Raw genomic sequence first — 27,363 nt, forward strand, 5'->3', positions numbered from 1 at the left:
TGGAAATTATGTGGTTGATTAATTATACTTCAATAAAGCTGTTTAAAAAAGAAGAAGAAGAAAGAGTAATCCTTCAACCGTGGGAGGTGTGTCAAGTAGGAATGGGGAAGGAGGTCAAGATAAAGGTTTACTGCTAATCTCTGTTCTTTCCCTGTCACTGAAAACAAGCTTAGAATGTTTTATAATATTCCCGGTGCTCCTGTATTCACTTCTCCTAAGAAATCTTATTCTATTTCCTATGAGGGAAGAAAACAAGTTAACTCTTCTAAGGATAATTTTAAACAGGTTTGAACAGGAGAAACCAAGATGGCGGCATAGGTAAACACATAAACTGCTGCCTCGCATAACAATTTCAAAACTACAACTAAAAGACAAAACAGACATCATCCAGAACCACAGGAAGGCTGGCTGAGTGGAAATTCTACAACTAGAAGGAAAGAGAAAAGCTCACTGAGACTCACAGGAGCTGCGGAAAGCAGAGGCACGGAGGCGCACATGCGGAGAGGGCTAGCAACTGAGTACACAGCTGGCTTTCTCAATCAGGAGGGAGATAAAAGCTCCCGACAGCTCTGAACTTCAGTTCCAGGAGAGACTCTGGGGACCCAGACTCATACAGGGAGAAACTGGACTGTCAGGAAAGAGAAAAGCACACTGAGACTCAGAGGAACTGTGGAAGGCAGAGGTATGGAGGCGCGCGTGCAGAGGGGGTTGGCAACTGAGTACGCGGCTGGCTTTCTCAATCGGGAGGGAGACAAAAGCTCCCGACAGCTCTGAACTCCAGTTCCGGGCAAGACTCTGCGGACCCAGATTCATACGGGGAGAAACTGGACTGTCTGGCAGCAGACGAAACTCGAGGGCGGCTTTCTCTCAGAGGTGCTTGCAAGTGATTACCGTGGGACACTGAGACACAGGGGCCTCATAGGGCAGGGCTGACAGGAAGCCATTGCTGTCTGCTCCACCCTGAGACTTCCCCCATCCAAGCTGAGCACAGAGGCTTTTGCAAGTCTTGTCTCATAAGGGTGTCTCCAGCACAGAAGTTCTCCCAGCTTAGACACAGCTGATCCTCACAGCCAATTGGCCTGGAGGTCAGTTCCTCCCAGTGATACCAACAACAATCAAGGCTTAACTACAACAAGACTGTGCACACAGCCCACAAAGGGCTGCACCAAGAGTGTCCACCTCAGGTAACTGGGGAGGCTGAGCCACTGGGCCCTATAGGACACCTAGCACACAAAGCCACTCTATCAACTCAGGGAAGCAGCCAAAATGCGGAGACAAAGAAACATGTCACAAATGAAAGAAATGGAGGAAAGCAAACGACTGGATATAGAGTTCAAAACCACGGTTATAAGGTTTTTCAAGAATTTTCTAGAAAAAAAACGATAAATTTAGTGAGACCCTGGAGGATATGAAAAAGGACCAACTATAAATTAAGCATACGCTGACTGAAATAAAAAATAATATACAGAGATCCAACAGCAGACTAGAGGATCACAAGAATCAAGTCAAAGATTTGAAATTCAAAGAAGCAAAAAACACCCAACCGGAAAAGCAAAAAGAAAAAAGAATCCAAAAATATGAAGATAGTGTAAGGAGCCTCTGGGACAACTTCAAGCGTACCAACATCCGAATTATGGGGGTACTAGAAGAAGAGAGAGAGCAAGATACTGAAAACCTATTTGAAGAAATAATGACAGAAAACTTCCCCTACCTGGTGAAAGAAATAGACTTACAAGTCCAGGAAACGCAGAGAACCCCAAACAAAAGGAATCCAAAGAGGACCACACCAAGACACATCATAATTAAAATGCCAAGAGCAAAAGACAAAGAGAGAATCTTAAAAGCAGCAAGAGAAAAACGGTTAGTTACCTACAAGGGAGCACCCATACGATTGTCAGCTGATTTCTCAACAGAAACTATGCAGGCCAAAGGGAGTGGCAAGAAATATTCAAAGTGATGAATAGCAAGAACCTACAACCAAGATTACTCTATCCAGAAAAGCTATCATCAGAATTGAAGGTCAGATAAAGAGCTTCACAGACAAGAAAAAGCTAAAGGAGTTCATCACCACCAAACCAGTATTATATGAAACGCTGAAAGGTATTCTTAAAGAAGAGGAAGAAGAAAAAGGTAAAGATAAAAAATTATGAACAACAAATACATATCTATCAACAAGTGAATCTAAAAATCAAGTGAATAAAAAATCTGATGAACAGAATAAACTGGTGAATATGATAGAATCAGGGGCATAGAAAGGGAGTTGACTGACAATTCTTGGGGGGAAAGGGGTGTGGGGGATGCGGGAAGAGACTGGACAAAAATCGTACACCTATCGATGAGGACAGTTGGGGGGGTAAGAGCAGAGGGTGGGGTGGGAACCAGGTGGAGGGGAGCTATGGGGGGAAAAAAGAGGAACAATTGTAATAATCTGAACAATGAAGATTTAAAAAAAAAAAAGGTTCGTACATGCAGAGTTGGGGGAGTGTAACTGTCCTAACCTCTTAGATTATCTGTTAAAGTGAGTGTTAATGTGCAGCAATTTTCCTACAGAAGCAGGAAGGATGCAGAAATGTAAACACTGCAGCACCATTCGCAAGAGCAGGTTGGAAACGCTAAGTGTCCTCTTGAATGAGATTGGTAAAATGATATATAAGTGACATTCACACAGTATATTTGAAAGTAAGATGGATGGGTAGACAGTGGTAAAATAAGTACAATAAAATGTTAGAAGAGAATAGGTGTTAGGTATTTCACATGTTTTTATATGTGTGAAAATTCTCATAAAATGTTTAAAAGGCAAAAAAAGTTTAACACCATTCGATATAACCCATGTGTCAAAGAAGAACTCACAGGGATCTTTTTTAAATATTTCAAATTGAAGTTAATGAAAATATAACATTTGAAAATGTATGGGATAATGTTAAAGCAGTTCCTAAAAGTAAGTTTTTAGCTTTAAGTGCTTATATTAGAAAAAAAGAAAAATCTGAAATCAATGAACTCAAATTCCATATTAAGAATCTTTAAAAGAAGTAAGTAGATGGAAGGAGTTTAAAAAGATAACAGCAGAAATCAGTGCAATGGAAAAAGCAAACAAGGAAAATTAAGGCAAAAGTTGTTCTTTTAAAAAAACAAAATTGGTAAGAATGATGAAGAAAAAGAACACAAATTACCAACATCAGAAATGAAAGAAGGAATATCGCAGAGCCAACAGATATTGGTTGGAAGGGGCCATACTAATCTCAAAATAAAAGCTAAAACTATAAAATTTCCCAAAGAAAACATAGGAGAAAATTTTTGACCTTGGGAAAAGCAAAGATTTCTTAGGAAACAAAAAAGTATAAACCATAAGAGAAAATTAATATGCTGGACTTCATCAAAATTTAAAATGCTCTTCAAAAGACATTGTTGAGAAAATAAAAGGCAAGCCACAGAATGAGAGAATCTATTCACCATACACATACCTGAAAAAGGACTTGTATCCATTACATATTTATAAAAAGTCCTCTTATCTATTATAAAAGCATAATATGCAAATTGACCAAACAGCAGAATGACCGTCTGGACGACATTCCGGACGACCACGCTATGACACGCAGTGGCGCCAGGCCAGCCAAGGTGGGTATGATGCGATTGTTTGGGGAGGGCCCACCATCACCCCACAATCGCCCCGCAGAGGGAGGCCCAGGCCACTGGACAGCGATGCTGTGGCAGGTGTGTGGGGCCGGCCAGTGACTGCCTGGCAGAGGGAGGCCCAGGCCAACCAAGTGATCACACCCCATGCCTGTCACCCGCAGAGGGGGGCAACCAGTGGCCGGAGGGTGGGTGGGGACAGCAGCCGCAGAGATGGCAAACAGTGGCAGGAGCAGGGGAGGGGCCAGCAGCCAGCAGCCGGGGGGTGTGGGGGGGAAGGAAAACCCCGATAGGCCCTGATTCCCAGCCAGGCCTAGGGACCCTACCTGAAGGGTCCCAGATTGCGAGAGGGTGCAGGCTGGGCTGACGGACACCTCCCATCCCCGTGCATCAATTTCGTGCACCGGGCCTCTAGTTATTCAATAAGAAGAAAACAACCCAATGTTTTAAATGGGCAAAACGATTTGAACAAACACTTCAAAAAATGGCCAGTAATTGGTAAATGCAACTTAAAACCACAGTGAAACACCACTACATACCCATTAAAATTATTAAAATTAAAGAAGACTGACAATACCAATGTTGGTGAGGACGTGGAACAACTGGAACTCTCATACTTTGCTGGTAGAAATGTAAAATAATACAAACACTTAGGAAAATAGTTTGGCAGTTTCTTTACACGTCAAGCATATACCTAATACAACCAGCCATTCCACTCATAGGTATTTACTCAGGAGAATTAAAACATTTATCACACAAAGACTTGTACACAAATGTTCATAGCAGCTTTATTACTAGAAACAACACAAATGTCTATCAAGAGATAAATGGATAAACAAAATGTGGCATATCCAAACAATGGAATACTATCTATATAATAAAAGCCTAACAACTGTTATGAAGGAACAACCAGAACGACCGATCACTATGATGCACACTGACCACCAGGGGGCAGATGCTCAATGCAGTGCACTCCCATAGGGGGAGCGCCGCTCAGCCAGAAGCCAGGCTCACAGCTGGCGAGAGCAGCAGTGGTGGTGAGAGCCTCTCTCTCACAGCATTGCTAAGGCGCAGCAAGCCAAGCGGTAAGGAGCAGCGAGCAGGTGGGCAGTAATGAGTGGGGGTCCTGGACTGTGAGAGGTCGCAGGCTGGGCTGAGGCCCTGCTCCCGAGTGCACGAATTTCGTGCACTGGGCCTCTAGTTTACAATAAAATCCCAAAACATGAAGTACTTAGGGATACATTTAACAATAAGGGAAGATCTTTAACACAGAAAATTATGAAATATTGCTGAGAAGAACTAAAGGACCTCAATAAATGGAAAGCTATATAATGTTCATGGAAAGATTCAATATTGTTAATTCTCTCTAAATCTTTTGTTACAACACAGTCCCAATCAAAACCAAGCTGACTTTTTTTGCAGAAATTAAAAGATGATCCTAAAATTCACACAAAAATGCAAAAGGCTTAAAAGAGTCAAAACCCATTTTTCAAAATGTTTTTTTAATATTTTTATTGATTTCAGAGAGGAAGGGAGAGGGATAGAGAGATAGAAACATCAATGAGAGAGGCATCAATCAGCTGCCTTCTGTACTGGAGATGGAGACTGAAACCTGGGCATGTGCTCTGACTGGGAATTGAACCTGGGACCTCTTGGTTAATGGGTTGATGCTCAAACACTGAGCCATACCAGCTGGGCCAAAACCCATTTTTAAAAAGAATAAAGTTAGAGGATTTGTACTATCTGATTCCCAGACTTACCATAAGCTATAGTAATTAAGACAGTATTACTGATACAAGAATAAGTCTGATCAATGGAACAGAATAGAATCCAGAAGTAGATCCTTACAGGGTCCATTTTATTCAGCAAAGATGCCAAGATAACCCACTGAGGAAAGGACAGTCTTTTCAACAACTGGTACTGAGTAACTGAATGTCAATTTGCAAAAAAGTGAACTTCTGCCCTTACCTTACACCATAAACAAACATTAACTTGAAATGGATCATTGACTTAAATGTAAATTTATCTGGATATATGTAGGGGTATGCAAAGATTTTTTAGATAGGACACAAAAAGCGTAAGAAATAAATAAACTGAACTTCACCAAAAGTATAAACATTTATTCTTTAAATATAGATATAGATATATTTATTGATTTCAGGAGGAAGGTAGAGGGAGAGAGAGAGAGAAACATCAATGATGAGAATCATTGATCGGCTGCCTCCTGCATACCCCCTACTGAGGAGCAAGCCCACAACCTGGGCATGTGCCCTTGACTGGAATCGAACCTGGGACCCTTCAGTCCACAGGCCGGCGCTCTATCCACTGAGCCAAACCAGCTAGGGCAACTTTTTTTTTTTTTTAATATATTTTATTGATATTTTACAGAGAGAAAGAGAGAGGGATAGAGAGTTAGAAACATCGATGAGAGAGAGACATCGATCAGCTGCCTCCTGCATGCCCCCTACTGGGGATGTGCCCGCAACCCAGGTACATGCCCTTGACCGGAATCGAACCTGGGACCCTTGAGTCCGCAGGCCGACGCTCTATCCACTGAGCCAAACCGGTTTCGGCCAGCTAGGGCAACTTTTATTCTTTAAAAGATACTATTAAGAAAATGGAAAGGCACCTGGCTGGTGTGGCTCAGTGGCTGAGCATGGACCCATAACCAGGAGGTCATGGTTTGATTCTTGGTCAGGGCACATCCAGTAGGAGGAGTGCAGAAGGCAGACAATCAATGATTCTCTCTCATCATTGATGTTTCTATCTCTCTCCCCTTCTCCCTTCCTCTCTCTGAAATCAATAAAAAAACAAAAACAAAACACACACATATAAAATAAAGTGGAAAGACAAGCCACAAACTGGGGGGAAATATCTGAGATCTATATATGACAAAGACATGTTTCCAGAATATACAAGAAATTCTTACAACTCAGCAAGAAGACAACCCAATTTTTTAACTGGACAAAAGATCTGAACTTACACTTCACAAAAAAAGGTGTATAAAAGACCAATAAACACATGAAAAGGCACTGAATTTACACCAGAGTAATGTACATTTTAAAATCACAAGGATATACCTCTACTCCCCTATTAAAATGGCTAAAATTTAAAAGATCAACAACACAAAACATTTGTGAGCATATGGAGCAACTGCAACTTTTATGTATTCCCAGTGGGAATGAAAAAATGGTTAAAACCAAATGGAAAACAGTTTGGTAGTTTCTAAAAAGTTAAATATACACTTAACATACAATCCAAAAATTGTACTCTTAGGCATGTTCCCAAAAAGCAGAAAACATGTTCACACAAAGACTTTTACACAAATGTTCATAGCAACTTTATTTATAATACTAAAACACTGAAAACAACCCACATGTCCATCCAGAGATGAGTGGGTAAACAAACTATAGCATATCCATATGAGATGCTATTCAGAAATAAAACAAGAATGAATCCTAAAAACATCATGCTGAGGAAAAGAGCCAGAGACATCAGAGTTACATGAAAGTCTAGGAAAGAGTAATCCATAGTGACAAAGCAGGCCAATAGTTGGGAAACTGAATGGGAAGGAGCAAGGGAACTTTTGGGGGTAGTGTACATGTCTTGTATTGTGATTGCGTTGGGGGTTACACAGGTGCATGTATCGTCAAAATTCGTCCAACTATACAATGCTCACTTCGGTACTTTTCATTGTGTGTAAATTATCCTTAATAAAATTTAGTTTTAAAAAAGCAGATATGCCCTAACCGGTTTGGCTCAGTGGATAGAGCGTCGGCCTGCAGACTGAAAGGTCCCAGGTTCGATTCTGGTCAAGGGCATGTACCTTGGTTGCGGGCACATCCCCAGTTGGCAGGAGGCAGCTGATCGATGATTCTCTCTCATCGATGTTTCCAACTCTCTATCCCTCTCCCTTCCTCTCTGTAAAAAAAAAATCAATAAAATATATATTTTTTTAAAAAAAGCAGATAACCATGAAAAAGAATGAGTCCAATCTGTATGAATTGCTATGGAAAGAGTAATGAGACCCACTATTAGTGAAAAGAAAGCCACAAAGCAGTTATGAATAGGAAAAATACAGGATAAGTTTTTTATCTTATTTATTATTATTTTTAATCCTAACCCAAGGATATTTTTTCCATTGATTTTTTAGAAAGAGTGGAAGGGATAGGGAGAGATAGAGAGAAATACTGATGGGAGAGAGACACAATGATTGATTGCCTCCCACATGCCCCCACCATGGCCAGGAGCTTACAACTGAGATACGTGTCCTTGACCAAAATAGAACTCAGGACCCTTCAGTCTGCAGGCTGACACTCTATCCACTGAGCCAAACCGGCTAAGGCCAGGATGAGTTTTGTTTTGTTTTTTAAAAATATATTTTTATTGATTTCAGAGAGGAAAAGAGAGGGAGAGAGAAACATCAATGATGAGAAAGAATCACTGAACGGCTGCCTCCTGCACGCCCCCTACTGGGGATCGAACCCACAACCCGGGCATGTGCCTTTGTCAAATCCAGGACCCTTCAGTCCACAGGCACTCTAACCACTGAGCAAAACCAGCTAGGACCAGGATGAGTTTTTTACATTAAGAAAAGTATTCATACCTGTGCAGTGTAAAAAAAAAATGAGGTATTTATAAACTGATTAAGATAGTATTTAAATTTTTAATAAAATATTTTTATTGATTTCAGAGAGAAAGAGGGAGAGAGAGATAGAAACATCAATGATGAGAGTGAATCATTGATCGGCTGCCTCCTGCACGCCCCACACTGGGGAATAAGCCTGCAACCCGGGCATGTGCCCTTGACCAGAATTGAACCTGGGACCCTTCAGTCTATAGGCCGATGTTCTATCCAGTGAGCCAAACCAGCTAGGGTGAATTTAAATTTTTATAGGTATTATAAGCCTACCCGCCCCCCCCCCCACCACCAAATTGATAAAGATGCTTAACAAAACCAGGTGATTTATTTAAGAAGAAGAAGAAAAAAACTAGGTGAGGTAGCTTTACTCACTGAACTCAGCAAAAGGGAGCTCCCCTATACCTGCTTCCCTTCTCGGGTGTGTATGTTTCTTTAGTAACTGCAGTGGAAACCCTCTGCCTACCCAGAACATCTGCAGCTGTGTTTCCAAAGCCCCCAGAAGTCCAGGACAATAAGCCAACCCCTGGGCTGAGCCAAGGAGCAAGTCTGGGGACAGAGTTGAAATAAATGCCTTTCAGTCAAACAGCCTCCAGAGCGAACAGCTGCCACACAGTCCTACCTGCTGCCCAGGACATGGGAAGTGGGCGGGGATCTGGCACTTAGGCCTGCTGCGGAAGCACAGACTCCCAGGCCCAGCCCAGACCCACTGAGTCAGAAAGGATCTGACAAGCCACCTGGTTCCTGCAGAAAGCTGGGTGGGCCTAAGCCCCCGCTTGTTCATGGCCCTGAGGAGCACTGGCTGCCCACTCTGGAGATGATGCCTTGAGTGCCAGCAACCTGGGCCCTATACAGTCCCAGGAAGTCACTTCACAGTGACTGACACACAGGATGTGCCCCACAGCATATCCCACTCACCTTGGCCCAGGCCAGTTTCTCCTGAATGGCGGTGTTGCTGGGCTCCACATGGCGAGCAAACTTGAGGTTGTTGATGGTATATTCGTGGCCACAGTACACTCTCTGAGGAAAAAGCCAAACCCAGGAGCTCTGAAGAGACTCATTAATCCCCCTCAAACTCCTCAGATATTGGCCTCAAGGGCCCTGTGCTGGGCCAGTGACACCAGGGAGCATGCCTTAGGATAAGACACTTCTTGCCAATATGTGAAACAATAAAACTACGTTTAGAGAAAACCCACGATCCTAGAGAAAATGCCTCTGCCCTCCCACTCTTCCTCACACGCAGGGGTAGCCACAGGGGGCGAGAGGGGGGTGCAGGAAAGGCGGTCAGAGGACAGCGTGGGAGAGCAGGCATGTCCTCACACCACCAGCCTGGGAACTTGGCAGGGGCTCTGCCTACTGTGTCCGGAGGGAGCCGGCCCAGGACCTCGATCAGGGCTCTGTACATCTCATCCGCTGTCCCTTCAAAGAACTTCCCGCAGCCAGCCACAAACAAGGTATCACCTGAAAGAGGACAGCCATGGAGCAGTGAGGCCACCAGTAGGACACACCCCCTTGGGAGGCTGATGGTCCACTACTGGGCAATGCTGACCACCTGCTGTCCATGGGTCAAGCACCACTTTGTCCCCTGAGCTGACTGGGGCCCAGCATCAGATGTGTCCTCCACCTAGATACCCGACAGAGCCCAAAGACAACCCACCCACTCCAAAACTTTTCACTCAAGTCTCACTCACTGGTACCACCAGCTCCCAAACAGCTGCTCATACCCAAACCTTAGGGTCATGCTGACTCCTCACTTCACTGCCCATTCCTATTAGTTGTAGTGCTGAGACCCCCATACCCAGCACTTGTCCCCACCTGCCCAGTAGCCCCTTCCCAGGCCTGGCCTGTATCTTCCCTTCTCCCAGGCAGCCAGGGCCATCCTATAACACCCTCCATGATCTCATCGGGAACCCCTCACAAAGGACCACAGCCCACGAGAGCCCTCGAGATTTGAACCTGCCACCTACAGATCACCCTTTCCTGACTTCATTCTTTTTTTTTTTTTAATATATTTTTATTGATTTCAGAGAAGAAGGGAAAGGGAGAGAGACAGAGAAACATCAATGATGAGAGAGAATCATTGATCGGCTGCCTCCTGCACGCCCCCTACTGGGGATCGAGCCCACAACCCAGGCATGTGCCCTTGACTGAAAGTGAACCCAGACCCTTCAGTCCGCAGGCCGATGCTCTACCCATTGAGCAAAACTGGCTAGGGCCTGACTCGTTCTTTATTTTTTTTAAATATGCTTTTATGATTTCAGAGAGGAAGGGAGAGGAAGAGCAAGACAGAAACATCAATGATGAGAGGGAATCACTGATTGGCTGCCTCCTGCACGCCCCCTACTGGGGACCGAGCCCTCAACCCGGGCATGTGCCCTTGACCAGAATTGAAACCGGGACCCTTGAGTCCACAGGCCGATGCTATACACTGAGCCAAAGCAGCTAGGGCCTGACTCCGTTCTTTCGACAGTGTCCCTTCCAGGTCTCTATGCACTGCTGCTTCCCTTCCCTTCGGTTCTGTGCCAAGTAGAGACCACAGGCATTTGTTCTCCAGGCCCCTGTGGTGAGGACAGCCTGGGACCCCACATCAAGCAACATTCCTCTTCCATCAGCACCTGCCAAGCCTCTTCCCTGACCGGTCAGTGCCCAGTCCTGCCCACCACATCCCAGGGCCAAAGCCACACTCTTCTAAGTGCTGTCACCTCCTCTGCTTACATCTTAGGGGGAGGGAGCATGGCCCTGGGTTACTCAGACCTGGGCTTGAGGCCTGGGGCCACCAATAAGCCCACCTTTGCATGCTGTAGATTCCTTGGCTACACACACAGGCCAGCTAGAGCCCTGCTAGACTGTCCTATTTCCACACCATTAGTCCCCATTGAGGAATTTTTCACATTACTAAAGTCACCAATAAGACAATGTACTCCCTGCCAGCTGCTGTCACACAGAAAACAGTGACAACTTGTGCAGGACACAGTTCAGGTCTGTGTTTGCAGCTGTGTTTGCACCTTCCAAAGCGAGACCCAGCTTCTAACAGCACAGTCCCAAGGGGCCCACCCACACCCCCAGGTCCTGACGACAACCTTGAGAGACAGACACTGCCTTACCACCTGACAGATGGGCAGACTGATGTCCAGTAGAAATAGAAGTGTGATGTCCTGAAGGTTTGCCAGGCCAGGCACCGGGCACACTCCTCTCAACTCAGGCCTACATCACTCAGTGAGGACACTTTGCTCTCACCACACGCACAGGTGAGACCACTTCAGGGCAGTGCACATGTGGCATGTGGGCCAATTTACCTATTCCACACCACAGTCAGACTTAGCCCACCATGAGGCCTGGGGCTGCCACAATATGCCCAGGGACTGGTAACCTGACTCACAGCCCCACCTCCATCACTGCAGTGAAGACACTGAAAAGAGCTGCCTATGTTTTTTTAAAACTGAGATCTGTGGATAATACTGAATTCATAGACAAGCTACAGAGGCCTCTTATGCACCCCCCACCCAGTTGGCATTTCCCTGGTGTATTTGTCGAAACTACAAGCCTGTGTCCCTACATTGTTATTAACTAAAAACTCCACCCCACTAAATGCACATTTCCCATTAACGCCCTTTTTCCATGGCAGGATCCAGTCCAGGAGCCCATACTGCACTCAGCATTGTATTTTTTTAAAAAAAACTTTCACTGCAGTTACAATATTATGATTATAACTTACATTTCTGGAAGACACAGAGCTTAAAAACTATTACATTCACTAAAATATTAGGGTGGCAGTAGGCTCCATGGGGCCAACAGGCCTGCTTTTCACTGGGCACTCTCAACCATTACCGTTCGTCTGTGGCCACTGGTTCGTGCCACCCTAAATGCCTGGTTGTCACATGGCCGTTCTGCTTTGCCGCTTCCCCAACCAACACTAACATTCTTTCATTTCCTCAGCCCAGTGCTGGGACGTGCTTCACAAACCTCACTCAGGGCATGGTCTCCGCAGACTGTAGCCGCTACCTGAACTCACCCACCACCGTCTGAGCTTGTCGGGGCTGCCAGGCAGGCCTCTCAGGGTTGCTCTGTGTAGGAGACCCTGACCAAGACTGGTTACTGACTTTGCCAAACCTACTCGGCTCACAGCGCACGGAGGGATGGGCAGTGTGAGCACTCAGAAGGGCATCAGTTAGGCCAGTGGTCGGCAAACTCGTTAGTCAACAGAGCGGCAAACCGCGGCTCATGAGCCGCATGTGGCTCGTGAGCCGCAGTTTGCCGACCGCTGAGTTAGGCCCACCTGGCAGCTGCTGGAGGTAGTGGCGGCTCAGGCTGCATCTCTACCAGGCAGAGTCTCTCAAGGAAAGGCTTGTTCTCAGGGCACCAGACAGTGGTCAGAGGGAAGCACAAGACCAGCCCCACCAGGAGACACCACTCCTCCCTGTGTCCACCCAGCCTGCCTGCCCCCATGTGTCTGAAGCTGAGCCCCAGGCTCTGCCCTGAGGGCTGTGGTCCTCCTCTCAGCCCTATGTAGTTTCAGGCAGGAAAAGCTCTGCTTCTCCACTCCTGTGCCAAGAGGGTCTTTGCAAAGAACACCCAACCCCCAGCACACAAAACTGAACCCTCACCTGTAAACACAGCAGAGGGCTCGGAACTGCCAGGCTTGCTCACAAAGTAGCAGATGTGTCCAGAAGTGTGACATGGTGTAGATAGGCACTTGACGTTGAGAGACCCCACCTGAAACAAAGCACAGGCTGGCGAGTGCTCCTAGGGCTCACAAGCACATGGCCCGCTGGTCTATAGGTCTTGCTCAGGCCCCACACCTTCCACACAGCAAGATGTGGATCTTGCTGGTGACCATGAGACTCAGTCCTCAGGTTTGTCCCCAGGGGCAGGGACCACCCTAGAACCTGGTATTTGCTGACGTGCAAAACCAAAGGGGCTTCTATTGTTTTCTCCCTCAAAATCAGCCACTGATCTAGGCGTCTAGATGGTTTTGCTTCTTAGGTGTTTGGCCTTTTATTGTTTTTCTTCTCTGTCTCCCTCCTCCTCCCATCTCTTCCCATCAAAAAGTACATGCACCCAGAGAACCAAGATGGCGGCATAGGTAAACACCTGTACTTGCTGCCTCCCACAACCACATAAAAATTACAACTAAAATACAGAACAACTATCATCCAGAACCATGGGAAAGCTGGCTGAGTGGAAGTTCTACAACTAGAGATTAAGAAGAAAGCGCATTGAGACTAGTAGGAGGTGCGGAGACGCAGAACGGGCTGGCACCTGGGTGTGCCGCTTTTTTAATCGGGAAGGAGATACAAGCTCCTGCTTGCTCTGAGCTCCAGTGCCAGGCGAGACTCGGGGGGACCCAGACATATACGGGAAGAAACTGGATTGTCTGGCATCAGGGCAGGAATGTGGGGGCACCTTTCTTCCAGAGAGAGGTGCTTTTGTTCCTGTGCTGGGATTTCCCCAGTGCAGGACGGACTAACAGCCATTGCTGTTTGCTCTGCCCTGGTGATTCCCTGAGATCCCGCCCTACCCAATTTACGACCCCACCCAAGCTGTGCACAGCAGCTTTTGCATATGAATGACCTGTCCTTTCTCAGCCTAAAACCTGTCAAACAAGCTGCAGCTGAGTCAGGGAGCCCCAAACCTATTGAAAGAAGGCCCAAGGCCAGCAGCACCAGCTTGCCTTGCTTCACAGCTGGGCCTCACCTGGGCACTTCCCAACCCAATACAAAGAGGAGGAATCTGCTCTGTAGCTCCTGATGGGTGGCCCCAGGCAGTGGCTGACTTTGCACCTCCTTGGAGATCCAAGAGCCAGTGTACCCAGTGGTCAGTGCAAGACCATACTAGATTACAACTCTTCACATCCATAAGTGACACACTCAAGGGGCAGACTCAGTGAGCACCAAAGCCCCATTGAAGCAAGTCTGGCCCCATAAGGGTGTCTCCAGCACAGCAGCTCTTCCATTGTAGACAGCTGGTCCTCACAGCCAACTGGCCTGGAGGTCAATTCCTCCCAGTGATAAAAACAGCAATCAAGGCTCAACTTCAACAAGACTGCACACAGCCCACAAAGAGGTGCACCAAGAGTGTCCACCTCATGTGATTGGGGAGGCTGAGCCACGGGGCCCTATAGGACACCTCGCACACAAGACCACTCTATCAACTCAAGGAGACTTAGCAGCTACCCAATACATAGAAACAAACACAGGGAAGCAGCCAAAATGTGGGAGACAAAGAAACATGTCACAAATGAAAGAAATGCAAGAAAGCAAACTACTGGATACAGAGTTCAAAACCACAGTTATAAGGTTACTCAAGAATCTTCTAGAAACCTCCGAAGAACTTAGTGAGAACTTCAAGGATCTTAGTGAGAATGCCAAGAAAATGGAAAAGGACCAGTCAGAAATTAAGAATACACTGACTGAAATAAAGAATAATATACAGAGATTCAACAGCAGACTAGAGGATCCCAAGAATCAAGTCCAAGATTTGAAATACAAGGAAGTAAAAAAAACACCCAACTGGAAGAGCAAAAAGAAAAAAGAATCCAAAAATATGAAGATAGTGTAAGGAGCCTCTGGGACAACTTCAAGTGTACCAACATCCGAATTATGGGGGTGCCAGAAGAAGGGAGAGAAAATTATATTGAAAACCTATTTGAAGAAATAATGACAGAAAACTTCCCCTACCTGGTGAAAGAAATAGACTTACAAGTCCAGGAAACACAGAGAACCCCAAACAAAAGGAATCCAAAGAGGACCACACCAAGACACATCATAATTAAAATGCCAAGAGCAAAAGACAAAGAGAGAATATTAAAAGCAGCAAGAGAAAAGCAGTTAGTTACCTACAAGGGAGCACCCATACGACTGTCAGCTGATTTCTCAACAGAAACTATACAGGCCAGAAGGGAGTGGCAAGAAATATTCAAAGTGATGAATAGCAAGAACCTACAACCAAGATTACTCTACCCAGCAAAGCTATCATTTAGAATTGAAGGTCAGATAAAGAGCTTCACAGACAAGAAAAAGCTAAAGGAGTTCATCACCACCAAACCAGTATTATATGAAATGCTGAAGGGTATTCTTTAAGAAGAGGAAGAAGAAGAAAAAGGTAAAGATAAAAAATTATAAACAACAAAGTGACAACAAATACATATCTATCAACAAGTGAATCTAAAAATCAAATGAATAAAAAATCTGATGAACAGAATAAAGTGGTAAATGTAATAGAATCAGGGGCATGGAAATGGAGCAGACTGACAATTCTCGGGGGGAAGGGGATATGTGGGGGGGTGTGGGAAGAGACTGGATAAAGATCTTACATGCATGTATGCAGTACCTATGGACCTGGACAGTGGGGTGGCTAGGGCCTAGGGTGGGGTGGGAACGGGTGGAGGGGAGCTATGGGGGAAAAAAGGAGGGACATCTGTAATAATCTGAACAATAAAGATTAAAAAAAATACACACACACCCAAAATAAAAACTGAAATAAAGATGAACATCTGTATGACCTTGACCTGCATCACCAAATGCGGACATCTGGGGCATGTGCTCCCCACACACACATTTCAAGTCACACACATCCTGACAAATTGCCCCTAAACATTCCAGCTGCATTTACTAAGAAAAGAGCATCCTCCTGCATAACCTCACTATCATCACATCCAAGACATTTAGCAACAGCATGAGAACATGATCCCATGTAGCATCCATATTTAAATTTCCCATTAGCTCCAAGCTGTACCCTGCAGCTTCCTCTCTTATCTAGTCATTATCTGCACACTGATTTGCCTGTGATGCAGAGGGGACTGCCCAGGCTCGGGCAGCTCCAAGATCCCTCCAACCATCCACCAGTCAGGCTGTCTCCACAGCCAAGTCCTTATGTGCCCCTCTAGGACCCTGGGGAAACAAAGGAGGCAGCCAGGTGGAGGAGGAAGTGTTCCCACCGTGCCCCCACCCCACACTATGCTCTAGGGCCTGACATCCATTTCCTTTGCGGTCCATTCCTCACCTGCAGTGTAGACAGGTGTGTGACCTTGTGAGTCAGGGCCCCAATCCGGTCATCGCCCCCGTACACCTTCAATCCAGGTTCCAGCTTGACAAGCTTCTCATTCCCGCCAGCATGGTCCCTGGAAGTGGAAAAGACCTAGGGCTACTGCTGATAATGAAGGAGCTTTGCTTGCTTGTAAACCCTGCCCAAACAGAAATTTTATTTTCCTAGTTTCTACTATCAGAAGTAGAAATGCATCTTCCAACACAGGAAACTGGCTTCTCATCTGTCATTTGGCTCCATTGATAAGAACATCCTCAGGCACTCCATTCCCATGCCAGGCATTTCGGTGCCCCTGCCTCAGCACTTCAAAAAGGAGGTCAGTTACACCAGTGCTAGCTCAGCCGGGCCCTGAATGCAGCGCAGGGCAGGGCGTGTGCCCACACTTGAAGAGCAGCTGTTCCAGGACAAGGCCAGGGCTTTCTGGTCACTACACAGTCACCTATGGACTCTTCTGGTGGGCCCAGAAACAGCAGGGCCAGAGATAAAAGGAGGCTGGCCCTTTGCCTTCCTTCCCTCAAAGGACTGTTACATGCTGGTCAGGGCCAGCCCCTTAGCCCGCTCACGACCACTGATAAGTGGGCAGGAGGCACAGGCCACACCCTTGAGCTCAGTTTAGGGCCTGGTTTAGGGTTTATGTTCTAGCATAAACATAAGGTGCGGAGAAAATCTTCCAGAAAAGGGACAGCTGATGTGGGGATAACTTAGTGTGGGAGAGAGAAGCAAACTGTGCAAAGCTGAGGAACAGGGGTGCTTCCTGCAGCCACATGGAGGCCCAAGAGGCCCAAAGCACAGCACAGGCAGATTTCCCAAAAGAAAGAGTGGCTGCATTAAGTAGCTCAGGCCAAGGGCAGGGCTGTAAACCCCGTCGGTAATTAGCACCTGATATCCCAGAGACTCAGCAACTTAGTTATATCAAGCCAGACATTTCCACCATTTAACAAGCTGGCCAAACCACATGCATACAACACTCCCAGTGAAAGGCCTCATTTTATTTCTGGGAGAAAAAGGCTGGTGAAGCAGAGCTCCTACAGGCTAAATAATAGCAATGCTACAAGGACAGATTCACTCAAAGGTGTTAGCTGCACTCTAGCAGTTATTTGGAGGTGGGGGATCAGAACCAAATAAACATTATTTTCTTTTTTTTAGCTTTGAAGAACCTCAAAAGTTTCAAAAATCTCGAAGAAGGACCTTGGACATACAACTCTAATCCTAAACCCAAACACAGGTGTTTTTTCATCGTTTAGCCTTTAAATATAAAAAGAAAAAAAGCCACACACAACCTCTTCAAATATGGCTATCGGTTTTAAAAACACTAAAGTCTAGTCTAGTTTTTTCCCTAACATTGAGGCCAACATCTCATCACACAAGCCCAAGTGCTTTCAAAGGCATTGCCGGAGGTCGTCTCATGGCAGAAGGATCCACAGCACAAGCATCTCTCCACAGAACCCCCAAGTTACCAGGCCCCATCACAGGGCCAAGGGGCTAGGGCAGGGGTGGGCAAACTTTTTGACTCGAGGGCCACAATGGGTTCTTAAACTGGACGAGAGAGCCGGAACAAAAGCATGGATGGAGTGTTTGTGTGAACTAATATAAATTCAAAGTAAAGGAGCGGAGGGGAGAGCAAGAGAACTGGATAGAACAGCCGGATCCGGCCCGCAGGCCATAGTTTGCCCAAGGCTGGGCTAGGGCCTGGAAGACCAAGGGGATCGGGCAGCAGCACGGAGGCTGACACCCGAAGCCTTCTCAGAGGCAGACCCTCAGTTGCACAGTGGTCACAGTTGTGGGGGCACAAGTGACTCAGACTGCCAGCTGTGGGAGGGCCCAGAGAGCCTGTGAGAACCCTACCCAACCCCACCCTCAGGGTGTGCCTGGCAGGGAGCCATCAGGCCTAATCAGCTCTGCTGGCCTGGAAGAAGTTCAGCCTCTGGAGTGGAGCACTTACCAATGGTGATGGGTGGTGAGCACTGTAGTCAGCTTCACTCCGTGCTTTTTTGCCATTTCTACAACCTGCAACCAAACATGAAGCAGGACAGAGGCCACCGTCACACTACAATTGCTTGCTCACCAGCCCACGAGGTGGGGTACCCAAACAGAACTCAGGGTGTGCCAGGAATGGCTGGCTCTGTCCGGACCCTGCCAACTCGGCCTAACTTCGGTAGAGCAGGGTGAAAGTGGCTTTTCTCTCTCTTGATGCACCCCCACGACCTCTCCAAGCCCCTCTGGTCAAGGGCACAAAGCCTCAAGGAAGAGTAGACAATACCAAGTACAGCTCCTGCTTCTCTGCCCAAGGACTTAACAGACACAAGGCCTTATCTTTCCACACCAAAGCTTCTGGTCACCCCCACCCCTTTCATTGGCCCTTTGCCCCGATAACAGTGGCTGGGCACTAGTTAAATTGTTTGTAAAAAAAAAAAAAGAAATAGATTCATTTCTAGTTAGCTTCAGCCAAGTTGCAAGAACACGGTGGTTATCACACCCATCAGAGGATGAAGAACTGGTGCCGGGGACACACCTCCCACCTTCTGGGGCTGCACTGGGTCCACAATGGCGGCCTCCTTGGTGTCATCATCGATGATCAGGTACATGTAGTTGTCGGTCAGGGCAGGCAATAACTCAACCTTCATGGCGTCCTGTTCCACGGTCAAGCTCTTCCTCAAATCTGTGTGATGGAGAAGTCCCAGCTGGGCTAGACCTGAACAAGAATGCAGTTTTGGTCAGTGTTCATGTGAGGCCACATCAGGCATAGACTTCAAATCAAGCCCTCAATGACACAGCAATAGGGGCGTCCTGGGGATGTGACATCCCAGAACGACATGCAGTGAACATCCAAGCATGAGGCTCACCCTGCAGGGTTGTCTAAGTTTCTTTGAAAGAGAAGAGAATATTCTCATTTAACCACATCAGTAAGAAAATCTAGAAAACAATTCATATTCATATTCATGGAAATCAGTTCTTTCAGATTTATGATCTGAATATTTTCAACAATGAAACTCCTATTATTCAATCTAAAAATTCATGGAGGCCCTTAAGCCTTAGCATAAAAGGGACTAAAACTGTACAACAGAAAGCGACAGAAGGCAGCCATGAAATTCTGGGATATGTGCTGGGATAGGGCCTCTCCCCAAAGGGATCCAGAAAGCAGGGAGCACTGACTGACTAACAAGACAGGCCATGTCTCCAGGGGCCATGGAAAGCAGATTCAACCTTTTCTGCATGGCCAGGGAAACTGCCTGAACTGTCGCTTTAATGACCACACACAGATATCCAATCCCCTCTTTCCTTTGACAACTAGCTGGGTATTTGCCAGACCCTTCTCCTCATGCAGAGCAGAACAAACATTTTTGTATGATCAAGTTTGTGATGTTCCCCCAGCTATCTGAGACCCAGTGTTATCTGAGCCTGACGATTATACTACACAAAGCAGTGTGTGTATTGCGGGTACGGGTGGGAGGTGAGCAGAAGGATAGAAACAAAACTCCAGGAGTCTAGAAGCATCCTCCTCAAAGCGGGGGGGGGGGCGGGGGGGGGAGGGCATTTCTGTTTTTCCCATAGATTATTCACGCTGCCCAGGTAAAGAAGAAACCGTTATTTACAGTTGGTGCTTAGCAACCTGGGGAAGATGCCATTATCTCTTAAGAATTCATCTGGTCCAATCGCCAGCAGAAACCTTATTCCTTTTCCAAAAATTATATAACCTAGTCCCCCACAACCAGAGAAATGCTCCCAGCTCACTGGTTTGCAACTGTCATCTTTGTGTAACCAGAGTGTATGGACCTGCAGCATATGGTCTGGGCCACGTCCTGAGACATGTTTTGTTTGACTTCTTTTGATTGGGACCAGTCCTTCTGCATGGCATCAACTCCTGGCAATTCCCTACTGTCCACTCCTGACACAGACACTCAGCCCTGACACTGTGATGAGCTTTCCTAAATGGAAAACAAAACAAAACAGGCTCTTTCCTTAGTAATGGCGACACATTACCCACTCCAGAACCTTAACTGCTTTCAGTAGAATTTGAAAATAGCCAAGAAGGGCTTCACTGCTTGTTCCATCTGCCTACTTAATGCCCTCCTGTCATTTAGGTAACTGCTAAACAGGTTCCAGAGACCACCCCTATTGCTAATCAGCCAGGTAAAATATCAGGAAATAAGGAAAAGGAGATTTCAAAATAAAGGCCAAAATATTCCAACAAAGCAAGAGGTTAGAATCTGATCTGACAGCTGGAAGAGCAGGCCCTTGGAGGCCAGAGTGCCCAATGCCTCTCATTTTAGAGGCACTGATGGAAACACAACAAGGGAGAGCCAGGGTCCCACAGCCCACAGGACCCAGTCTTACAGGACCCAAGCATTGCTCCAGGGTTCTCCCCTTTGTCATCACTTTAGATTCCATGCCTCGGGGTCTACTTGACAACCAAAACTCAGATGAAAAGATGTGATTTACTTTGTGGAGAATATAATAGCATTTTCTGGGGCTCTAGGCAGTCACATCACCTTAGGGCATTCGAAATACGGGATTTGTGGGGTGGGGGTATGGAAATATGTGGGAAACCCCCCCGCACCGCCCAACGTCAAGGAACGTGAGGGCTGCCGGGCTGACGGCAGGGAGGTCGGTCCTTACCTAGCACAATCCTTCAGCAACCTCACCTCAGCTAACAGTTACCCACTCTGTCTTCAGCCCTCTCAAAGCCTGACCCAACTGCTGTGCAGCCTTTCGAACCCAACTGGCCTGCCTGCCGCCGTCAGCGAGGGTTAAAGTCCTATATCGATAAAAAAACAAGAAAAAAAAAAAAAAAACAGCGTCAGGCGTCAGCCGCAGCGGCCCGGTGACTCCCTGCCGCCGCACTGGCGCGGGCCAGCGGGCTGCGTCCACGCCCAACGCCCGGCTGCGGGCCGCCGGCGCCTATGGGACGCCTGGGGAGCTCAGGTGGCCTAACTGCCGTTCCCGGCTATGACACCCGCCAGGACCCTAGGACCTGACGTCCCCGCCCCCGGCCCCTGCCGCTGTCAACCCTGCCCCGGCCCAGCCGGCCCCGGCCGACCTACCCAGGCCGCGGCGGGCGCAAGCGGCTCCCAGTGCGGTGAGACTCCAGCGGCCGAGCAGCCGGCTCAGCACCATGACCGGGGCGGAGAGCGGGCGGCAGTGCGAGGCGTGGGCGGGCAGCACACGCCGGAGTCCGCGAGTCGCGGCCAATCAGTGCCTGTCTTGCACCCCCACCCCACTTCTCGACCAATCAGAGCTCGAGTCCAAGTCCTGCCCGCCTCACGGCCAATCAGCGCTCGCGTCCAAACCCATGCCCATTCCCCGCGGGCGAGAATCAAGGAAGCGGCTGCAGCTTAAGAGCGACATAAGCGCCTCCGTTCTTTCCAGGGACCAGGCCAGCGTCCCAAAGGCAGCCACTGGACAGCGGTTCACCCGCGGCCGAGCTCCGTGACTCGGCGCACCCGGTGGAGCACAAAGCCGAACGGGCGGTCGCGGACGGGATTGCGCTCGGAGACAGTTCGTCCTCTCGAGGTAGCCGTAGGCGTCAGGGGACCCGTCCCGGCCGAATCCACGTGACTCTAGGGGCGCCTAGCTGGAGCCATGGCGGTTTCCAGGCCGCTGTCCCGCTTCTGGGAGTGGGGTAAGAATATCGTGTGCGTGGGCAGGAACTACGCCGACCACGCCAAGGAGATGGGGAGCGCGGTGCTTAGCGAGCCCGTGCTCTTCCTGAAGCCGTCCACCGCCTATGCTCCCGAGGGCTCGCCCATCCTCATGCCCGCCTACAGCCGCAACCTGCACCACGAGCTCGAGCTGGGCGTGGTGATGGGCAAACGAGGCCGCGCCGTCCCGGAGGCCGAGGCCATGGACTACGTGGCCGGCTATGCCCTGTGCCTGGACATGACCGCCAGGGACGTGCAGGATGAATGCAAGAAGAAGGGGCTACCCTGGACCCTGGCCAAGAGCTTCACCACCTCCTGCCCCGTCAGCGCGTTCGTGCCCAAAGAGAAGGTCCCCGACCCTCACAACCTGAAGCTCTGGCTCAAGGTCAATGGAGAACTACGGCAGGAGGGTGAGACATCTTCCATGATCTTTACCATCCCCTACATCATCAGCTACGTTTCTAAGATAATGGCCTTGGAAGAAGGAGATATTATCTTGACCGGGACGCCGAAGGGAGTTGGCCCTGTTAAAATAAACGATGAGATCCAAGCGGGCATACACGGGGTCGTCAGTATGAGATTTAAGGTGGAAAAGCCAGAATATTGAGTCTGTACAAAGCATCTCAATTTCTTAAGTTTCAGAAGAGAAGGGAGTTGGACAGAAGCAAGCAAAGGTTATTAAAAGCGACAGTCCTTTAAAAAGAAATCAAAATATAAAGATGATTTTATTGGGTTGCTGTGCCTCAACTCAGGGAAGATACGAACTCCAAGAAAAACATGATCTAGAACAACCGATCATAAATGGAAAGGAGAAAGGAATGCCTGTCTGTCTTCTAGGAAACAAACAGAAGAAAGTATTTGTGATGTCTCCCATGAGGCATGAAATGTTCAGAAGACGTTCCTAAAACTGGACTGGAAAAGACTTCAGTGAGTCATTCTGGGATCAGTAGTTCAGTAATTAAAATCTGCAAAGGGAGTTGAAAAGCATGTTACAAATGAATGTTTCCCACATTTCTTTGATCATGGTAATCATCTGGAGGTATTTGTGAAAAAATATTTCCAAATTACTGGCCCATATTGGGCCCACTGTATTAATTAGCAGAATTAATCTCCAGCACTCCATGTGATTCTTATGAAAAGTGTGAAAAACACTACTCCACATATTTTAATTTAAACTTTTAATAAGTTAATGAATGACAACCTCACTCATTTGTACCCTGGCTTATAGATTCTGAGTTTAAGAGATAATTTTGAGCCTGGCTGATGTAGCTCAGTGGTTGAGTGTGATCTCCAGTAGGGGGGCGTGCAGAAGGCAACTTACCAATGTTTCTATCCCTCTCCCTCTCTAAAATAAACAAAAATATATATTTTAAAAGAGATAATTTTGAAACTGTTTTTAAATAAATATGCTGGGTTTTGTGTGGGCTAAAAATCTTTCCCCCAATAGTGGCTAGGAGGGATGCTTCCTTATTAAAGGACTTCAGACCTTGGTCACACTACCTTTGGCCTGGTGAGCACTGTGCTTTATTAACAGAGTTCATCAGCATCTCTACCTCCTGAACAGAAATAAGCAGGCTTCAGGGAAGTTAAGTGGCCTAGGAGTGCTACTTTTGCTTTAACCTGCTCCCTTCTCCAAAAAAAAGGGTAGGCAAGATGCACAGCATAGCTATCAGACTGCTGGTGGAGGCATTTTAGGCTTAGGCAGTGTCTCCTACTATAGTGTAAACAGAAGATACTGCTGGCCCTTGAAAGCTTCGCATACCTAATTTAATAATAGTTAACATTGAGCCTTAGTATTGCGAGGTGCTGTGTGCCAAGAGTTGTCTATATTTTATTTAACCCTCAACAAAGCTGTGATGTTGGTATTACTACCATCCCTGTTATACAGATGAAAATACAGATTTAGAGGTTAAGCTAGCCTGGTTCTACAGTCACTCAGCTGAGTGACAGGCCCAGATGTAACCCAGACATCCCAAGACCAGAACCTGAACGAATGCAGGATGCGTCTTTTAAATAGATATACAAAAAGATTCAAATGTTTAGGTATTATGCAGCCCCCACATTTAGATTATAATTTACTATAAGGAAGTCCCATAAGTGGATTTATTAAATATCATGCTACCTTTTTATCAAGTTTCTTTTTTAATTGCTTAAGCAATACATGTTTATTACAGAAGAGTTAGAAAATATGGATAAGAAAAAAACCCCACTCAAAATTTCATCTGCTCAGAAACAGCCAAAGTTAAGTATTTGATGTACAGTTTTCTAAATCTAGATGTAATTGTAATGTTTATTATTTGTTCATACCACACAATTTTATAACCTAGTTTTTTTCACCATATATTGTGTCTATCCATGTTAGTCTGCACATTTCTGCAATACTATTTTCAGTGACTGCATAAGATTCTGAAGTTAGTCCTTCATTTTTAACCATTGATATTGTTTCTAATTATTTGCTAGCAGAATCAGTACATTTATTATTTCCTTTGGCTAGGTTCCCATAAGGAAAAGAGTTGAATCAAGGGTGTGCTCATATTGAAAGTGTATTGGTCCAGTTAGCAGATACAAGGTTCAGCTGAGACAATTTTATCAAACTTAGACTTGAAAGAAAACTAAAGATATGAGGCCGGAGCCATGTTCACATATAGCTCCCTTGGTTGGCATAAGCCAGCACCCAGAAAATGTACGCTGCCCCTGAGGTCATTGTTCATCACAGTGGTTCATTAGCTTTGTCACAGACAGCTGATAATAGCATTGCAGGTGTCACACACAAAGTCCTTGGCTGCAAGAATCAAAAACTGAGAGACTCACCAATTCCCACAAATTCTGATATTGATAAAATACAATAATTCTAGCACCTAGAAGGTACATTTCCCACCAACTTTTTATTTTGCATAAATTTAACCCTAATAAAAAGTTGAAAGTCTTAATATAACAAACTATATATATGTATCTGTGTGTGTGTGTATATATATATATATATATATATATATATATATACACACACACATGTATATACGTGTGTGTATGTGTGTGTGTGTATACTAGAGACCCTATGCACAAATTTGTGCATGGGTGGGGTCTGGCCAGCCCGCCTGATCAGGGTCCATCGGCCGCTGGCCAGGGGGAGGGGACACCAGAAGTTGGCCAGCTGGCCCTGCCCCCAATGCGGGGGGAAGGGGGGGCGGCGGGGAGGGCTGATCAGGGGCAGGGCCAGCGGGGGGCGGGGTGGGCATGGGCCATGGTTGGTTGGCCGGCTGACTCTGCCCCCTGGTTGAACTCCTGGTCAAGGTGACAATTTGCATATTAGCCTTTTATTATATAGGATGTGTGTGTGTGTGTGTATACATATATACTAGTATACACACACACATACATTAGGTGGGCAAAAGTAGGCTTACAGTTGTGAGTACACAAAACAATTTATTTTTGTTTTATTATTAATTATTGTATTATTTCCCATATGAACAACTAAACCAACTTTGCCCCACCCTGTACATACATATATATATCTTAGTTCTCTAACTTAATTCATCCAGAAGGCTGTTTGAGAAGCCATTTGTTCAAAAACTGAATCATTTTTTCTCATTAGAAATAATGTAAATTGAATAATCCATTCCAGACCTCCAAATTATTTAACCTTTCTTATATACAGTACATGTCTAATGTACTGTTTAATCTATAAATAAACACTTCTTTTCTTAAATTTACTGAACTACCCACTACTAGCCTTAAATGAATCACCTTCAGCACTCATTCCAGGAGTGTCTTTCAGGTCAGCATGTAGTATCTTTGCTTGTTCATATATCACTGTCTCCAAACTGGCTAAGTGCTTTCCATTTATTCAAATCAACTATTTTTTCTACGTCTTCAGTTACCTGTGATCATTGTTTCTTTTGAACCCTTAGCAACACTCCCATTCTTGATGGCCTCTATGTTTTAAAATTGAGCTAATCGATTTTGCCAACAAAAGCATTTTCTCCTTTGCTTGTTGCCTGAGAAGCTTTTTGTCATGCTGAAGTATCAGCATGAAAGGGTTGTCAGGTGAATGGAAGTTTGGTTAGAGACACTACTAGTATTTCTGTGAACTGCTTGGAGAACTGAATTGTTTGCCGTGGGAAGCATTGGAGAAAGGAGGTTTGACTGCACTAATCTGTACTTGACAAGAGTTTTTAAGAATACCTTTTAGGCACTGGCTCTGGCTGGCTCAGTTGGTTGGAACATAGTCTCATAAACCAAAAGGTTGTGGGTTTGATTCCCACTCAGGGTACATACCTAGGTTGTGGGTTTAATCCCTGGTCGGTGTCTCTCTCTCTCTCTCTCTCTCTCTCTCTCTCTCTCTCTCTTTCTCTCGCTCCCTCTGAAAAATTGATAAAAACATATCCTCAAGTGAGGGTTTAAAATAGAAAAAAAAAAAATACCTTTTAGGCCCCAATATGCTAAGGTTGTGGGTTTGATCCCCAGTCAGGGCACATACAAGATCACCCAATGAATGCAGAATGAGTGGAAAAACAAGTCATCTCTCTCTCAAATCAATACATTTTTTTAAATCTTTCTCCGACTGGCTTATTTCGCTTAGCATAATGCTCTCCAGGTCCATCCATACTTTGGTAAATGGTAAAAGTTCTTTTTTTCAGCAGTGTAGTATTCCATTGTGTAGATGTACAACAGTTTTTTAATCCACTCATCTGCGGATGGGCACTTAGGCTGTTTCCAAATCTTAGCTATTGTAAATTGTGCTGCTATGAACATAGGAGTGCATATATTCTTTCTGATTGGTGTTTCTGATTTCTTGGGATATATTCCCAGAAGTGGGATTACTGGGTCAAATGGGAGTTTCATTTTTAACTTTTTGAGGAAACTCCATACTGTTTTCCACAGTGCACCAGTCTGCATTCCCACCACCAGTGTACAAAGGTTCCTTTTTCTCCACATCCTCACCAGCACTTGTTGATTGGCTGATGATAGCCATTCTGACAGGTATGAGATGGTACCTCATTGTCGTTTTGATTTGTATCCGATAATTAGTGACTTTGAGCATTTTTTCATATGTCTCTTGGCCTTCTGTATGTCCACTTTCAAAAAGTGAACCTGACATCTTTCCATGTTTGTACCCACTTTTAAAATATCTCTATATATATTTATTGATTTCGGCGAGGAAGGGAGAGGGAGAGAGAGAGATAGAAACATCAATGATGAGAGAGAATCATTGATTGATTGCCTCCTGCAAGTCCCACATTGGGGATTGAGCCCACAACCTGGGCATGTGCCCTGATGGGGAATCCAACTGTGACCTTCTGTTTCATAGGTCAATGCTCAACCACTGAGCCATGCCAGCTGGGCCCACTTTTTTTTTTTTAACAAGACTATGGGGCACAATTGTGGTATAAATGTTGGTAATATCTTTGGTTT

The 27,363-nt window shown here is 46.1% G+C and overlaps 2 protein-coding genes across 8 annotated transcripts in view; one reads left to right on the forward strand and one right to left on the reverse strand.

Annotated features, from left to right (window-relative positions):
* The window catches only part of HAGH (hydroxyacylglutathione hydrolase), a 44,299-nt gene extending 22,662 nt beyond the window's left edge, over positions 1-21,637 (reverse strand). Inside the window, exons 1-7 of one of the 7 annotated variants that reach the window (XM_080682604.1) lie at positions 21,355-21,637; positions 18,832-19,004; positions 18,255-18,319; positions 16,271-16,388; positions 12,874-12,982; positions 9,627-9,730; positions 9,188-9,289 (exon numbers count right to left, since the gene is read on the reverse strand). In XM_080682604.1, coding sequence (XP_080538730.1) covers positions 9,188-9,289; positions 9,627-9,730; positions 12,874-12,982; positions 16,271-16,388; positions 18,255-18,319; positions 18,832-19,004; positions 21,355-21,427 — 744 coding nt within the window. In that variant the 5' untranslated portion in view covers positions 21,428-21,637. Of the gene's footprint in view, positions 1-9,187; positions 9,290-9,626; positions 9,731-12,873; positions 12,983-16,270; positions 16,389-18,254; positions 18,320-18,824; positions 19,005-20,929; positions 21,070-21,354 lie in introns of those variants that run through there. The other 6 variants (XM_080682605.1, XM_080682599.1, XM_080682603.1 and 3 more) reach the window with 6 other exon arrangements.
* Positions 21,638-21,892: 255 nt separating this feature from the next.
* FAHD1 (fumarylacetoacetate hydrolase domain containing 1) lies at positions 21,893-22,558 on the forward strand (the record flags this gene model as incomplete). Its single annotated transcript, XM_080682628.1, has 1 exon — positions 21,893-22,558. The coding sequence occupies one exon, from the start codon at positions 21,893-21,895 to the stop codon at positions 22,556-22,558; it is 666 nt and encodes a 221-aa protein (XP_080538754.1).
* Between the last annotated feature and the right edge of the window lie 4,805 nt (positions 22,559-27,363).

The sequence above is a fragment of the Plecotus auritus genome (genome assembly GCF_963455305.1).
Source record: "Plecotus auritus genome assembly, chromosome: 7".
Lineage (NCBI taxonomy): Eukaryota > Metazoa > Chordata > Mammalia > Chiroptera > Vespertilionidae > Plecotus > Plecotus auritus.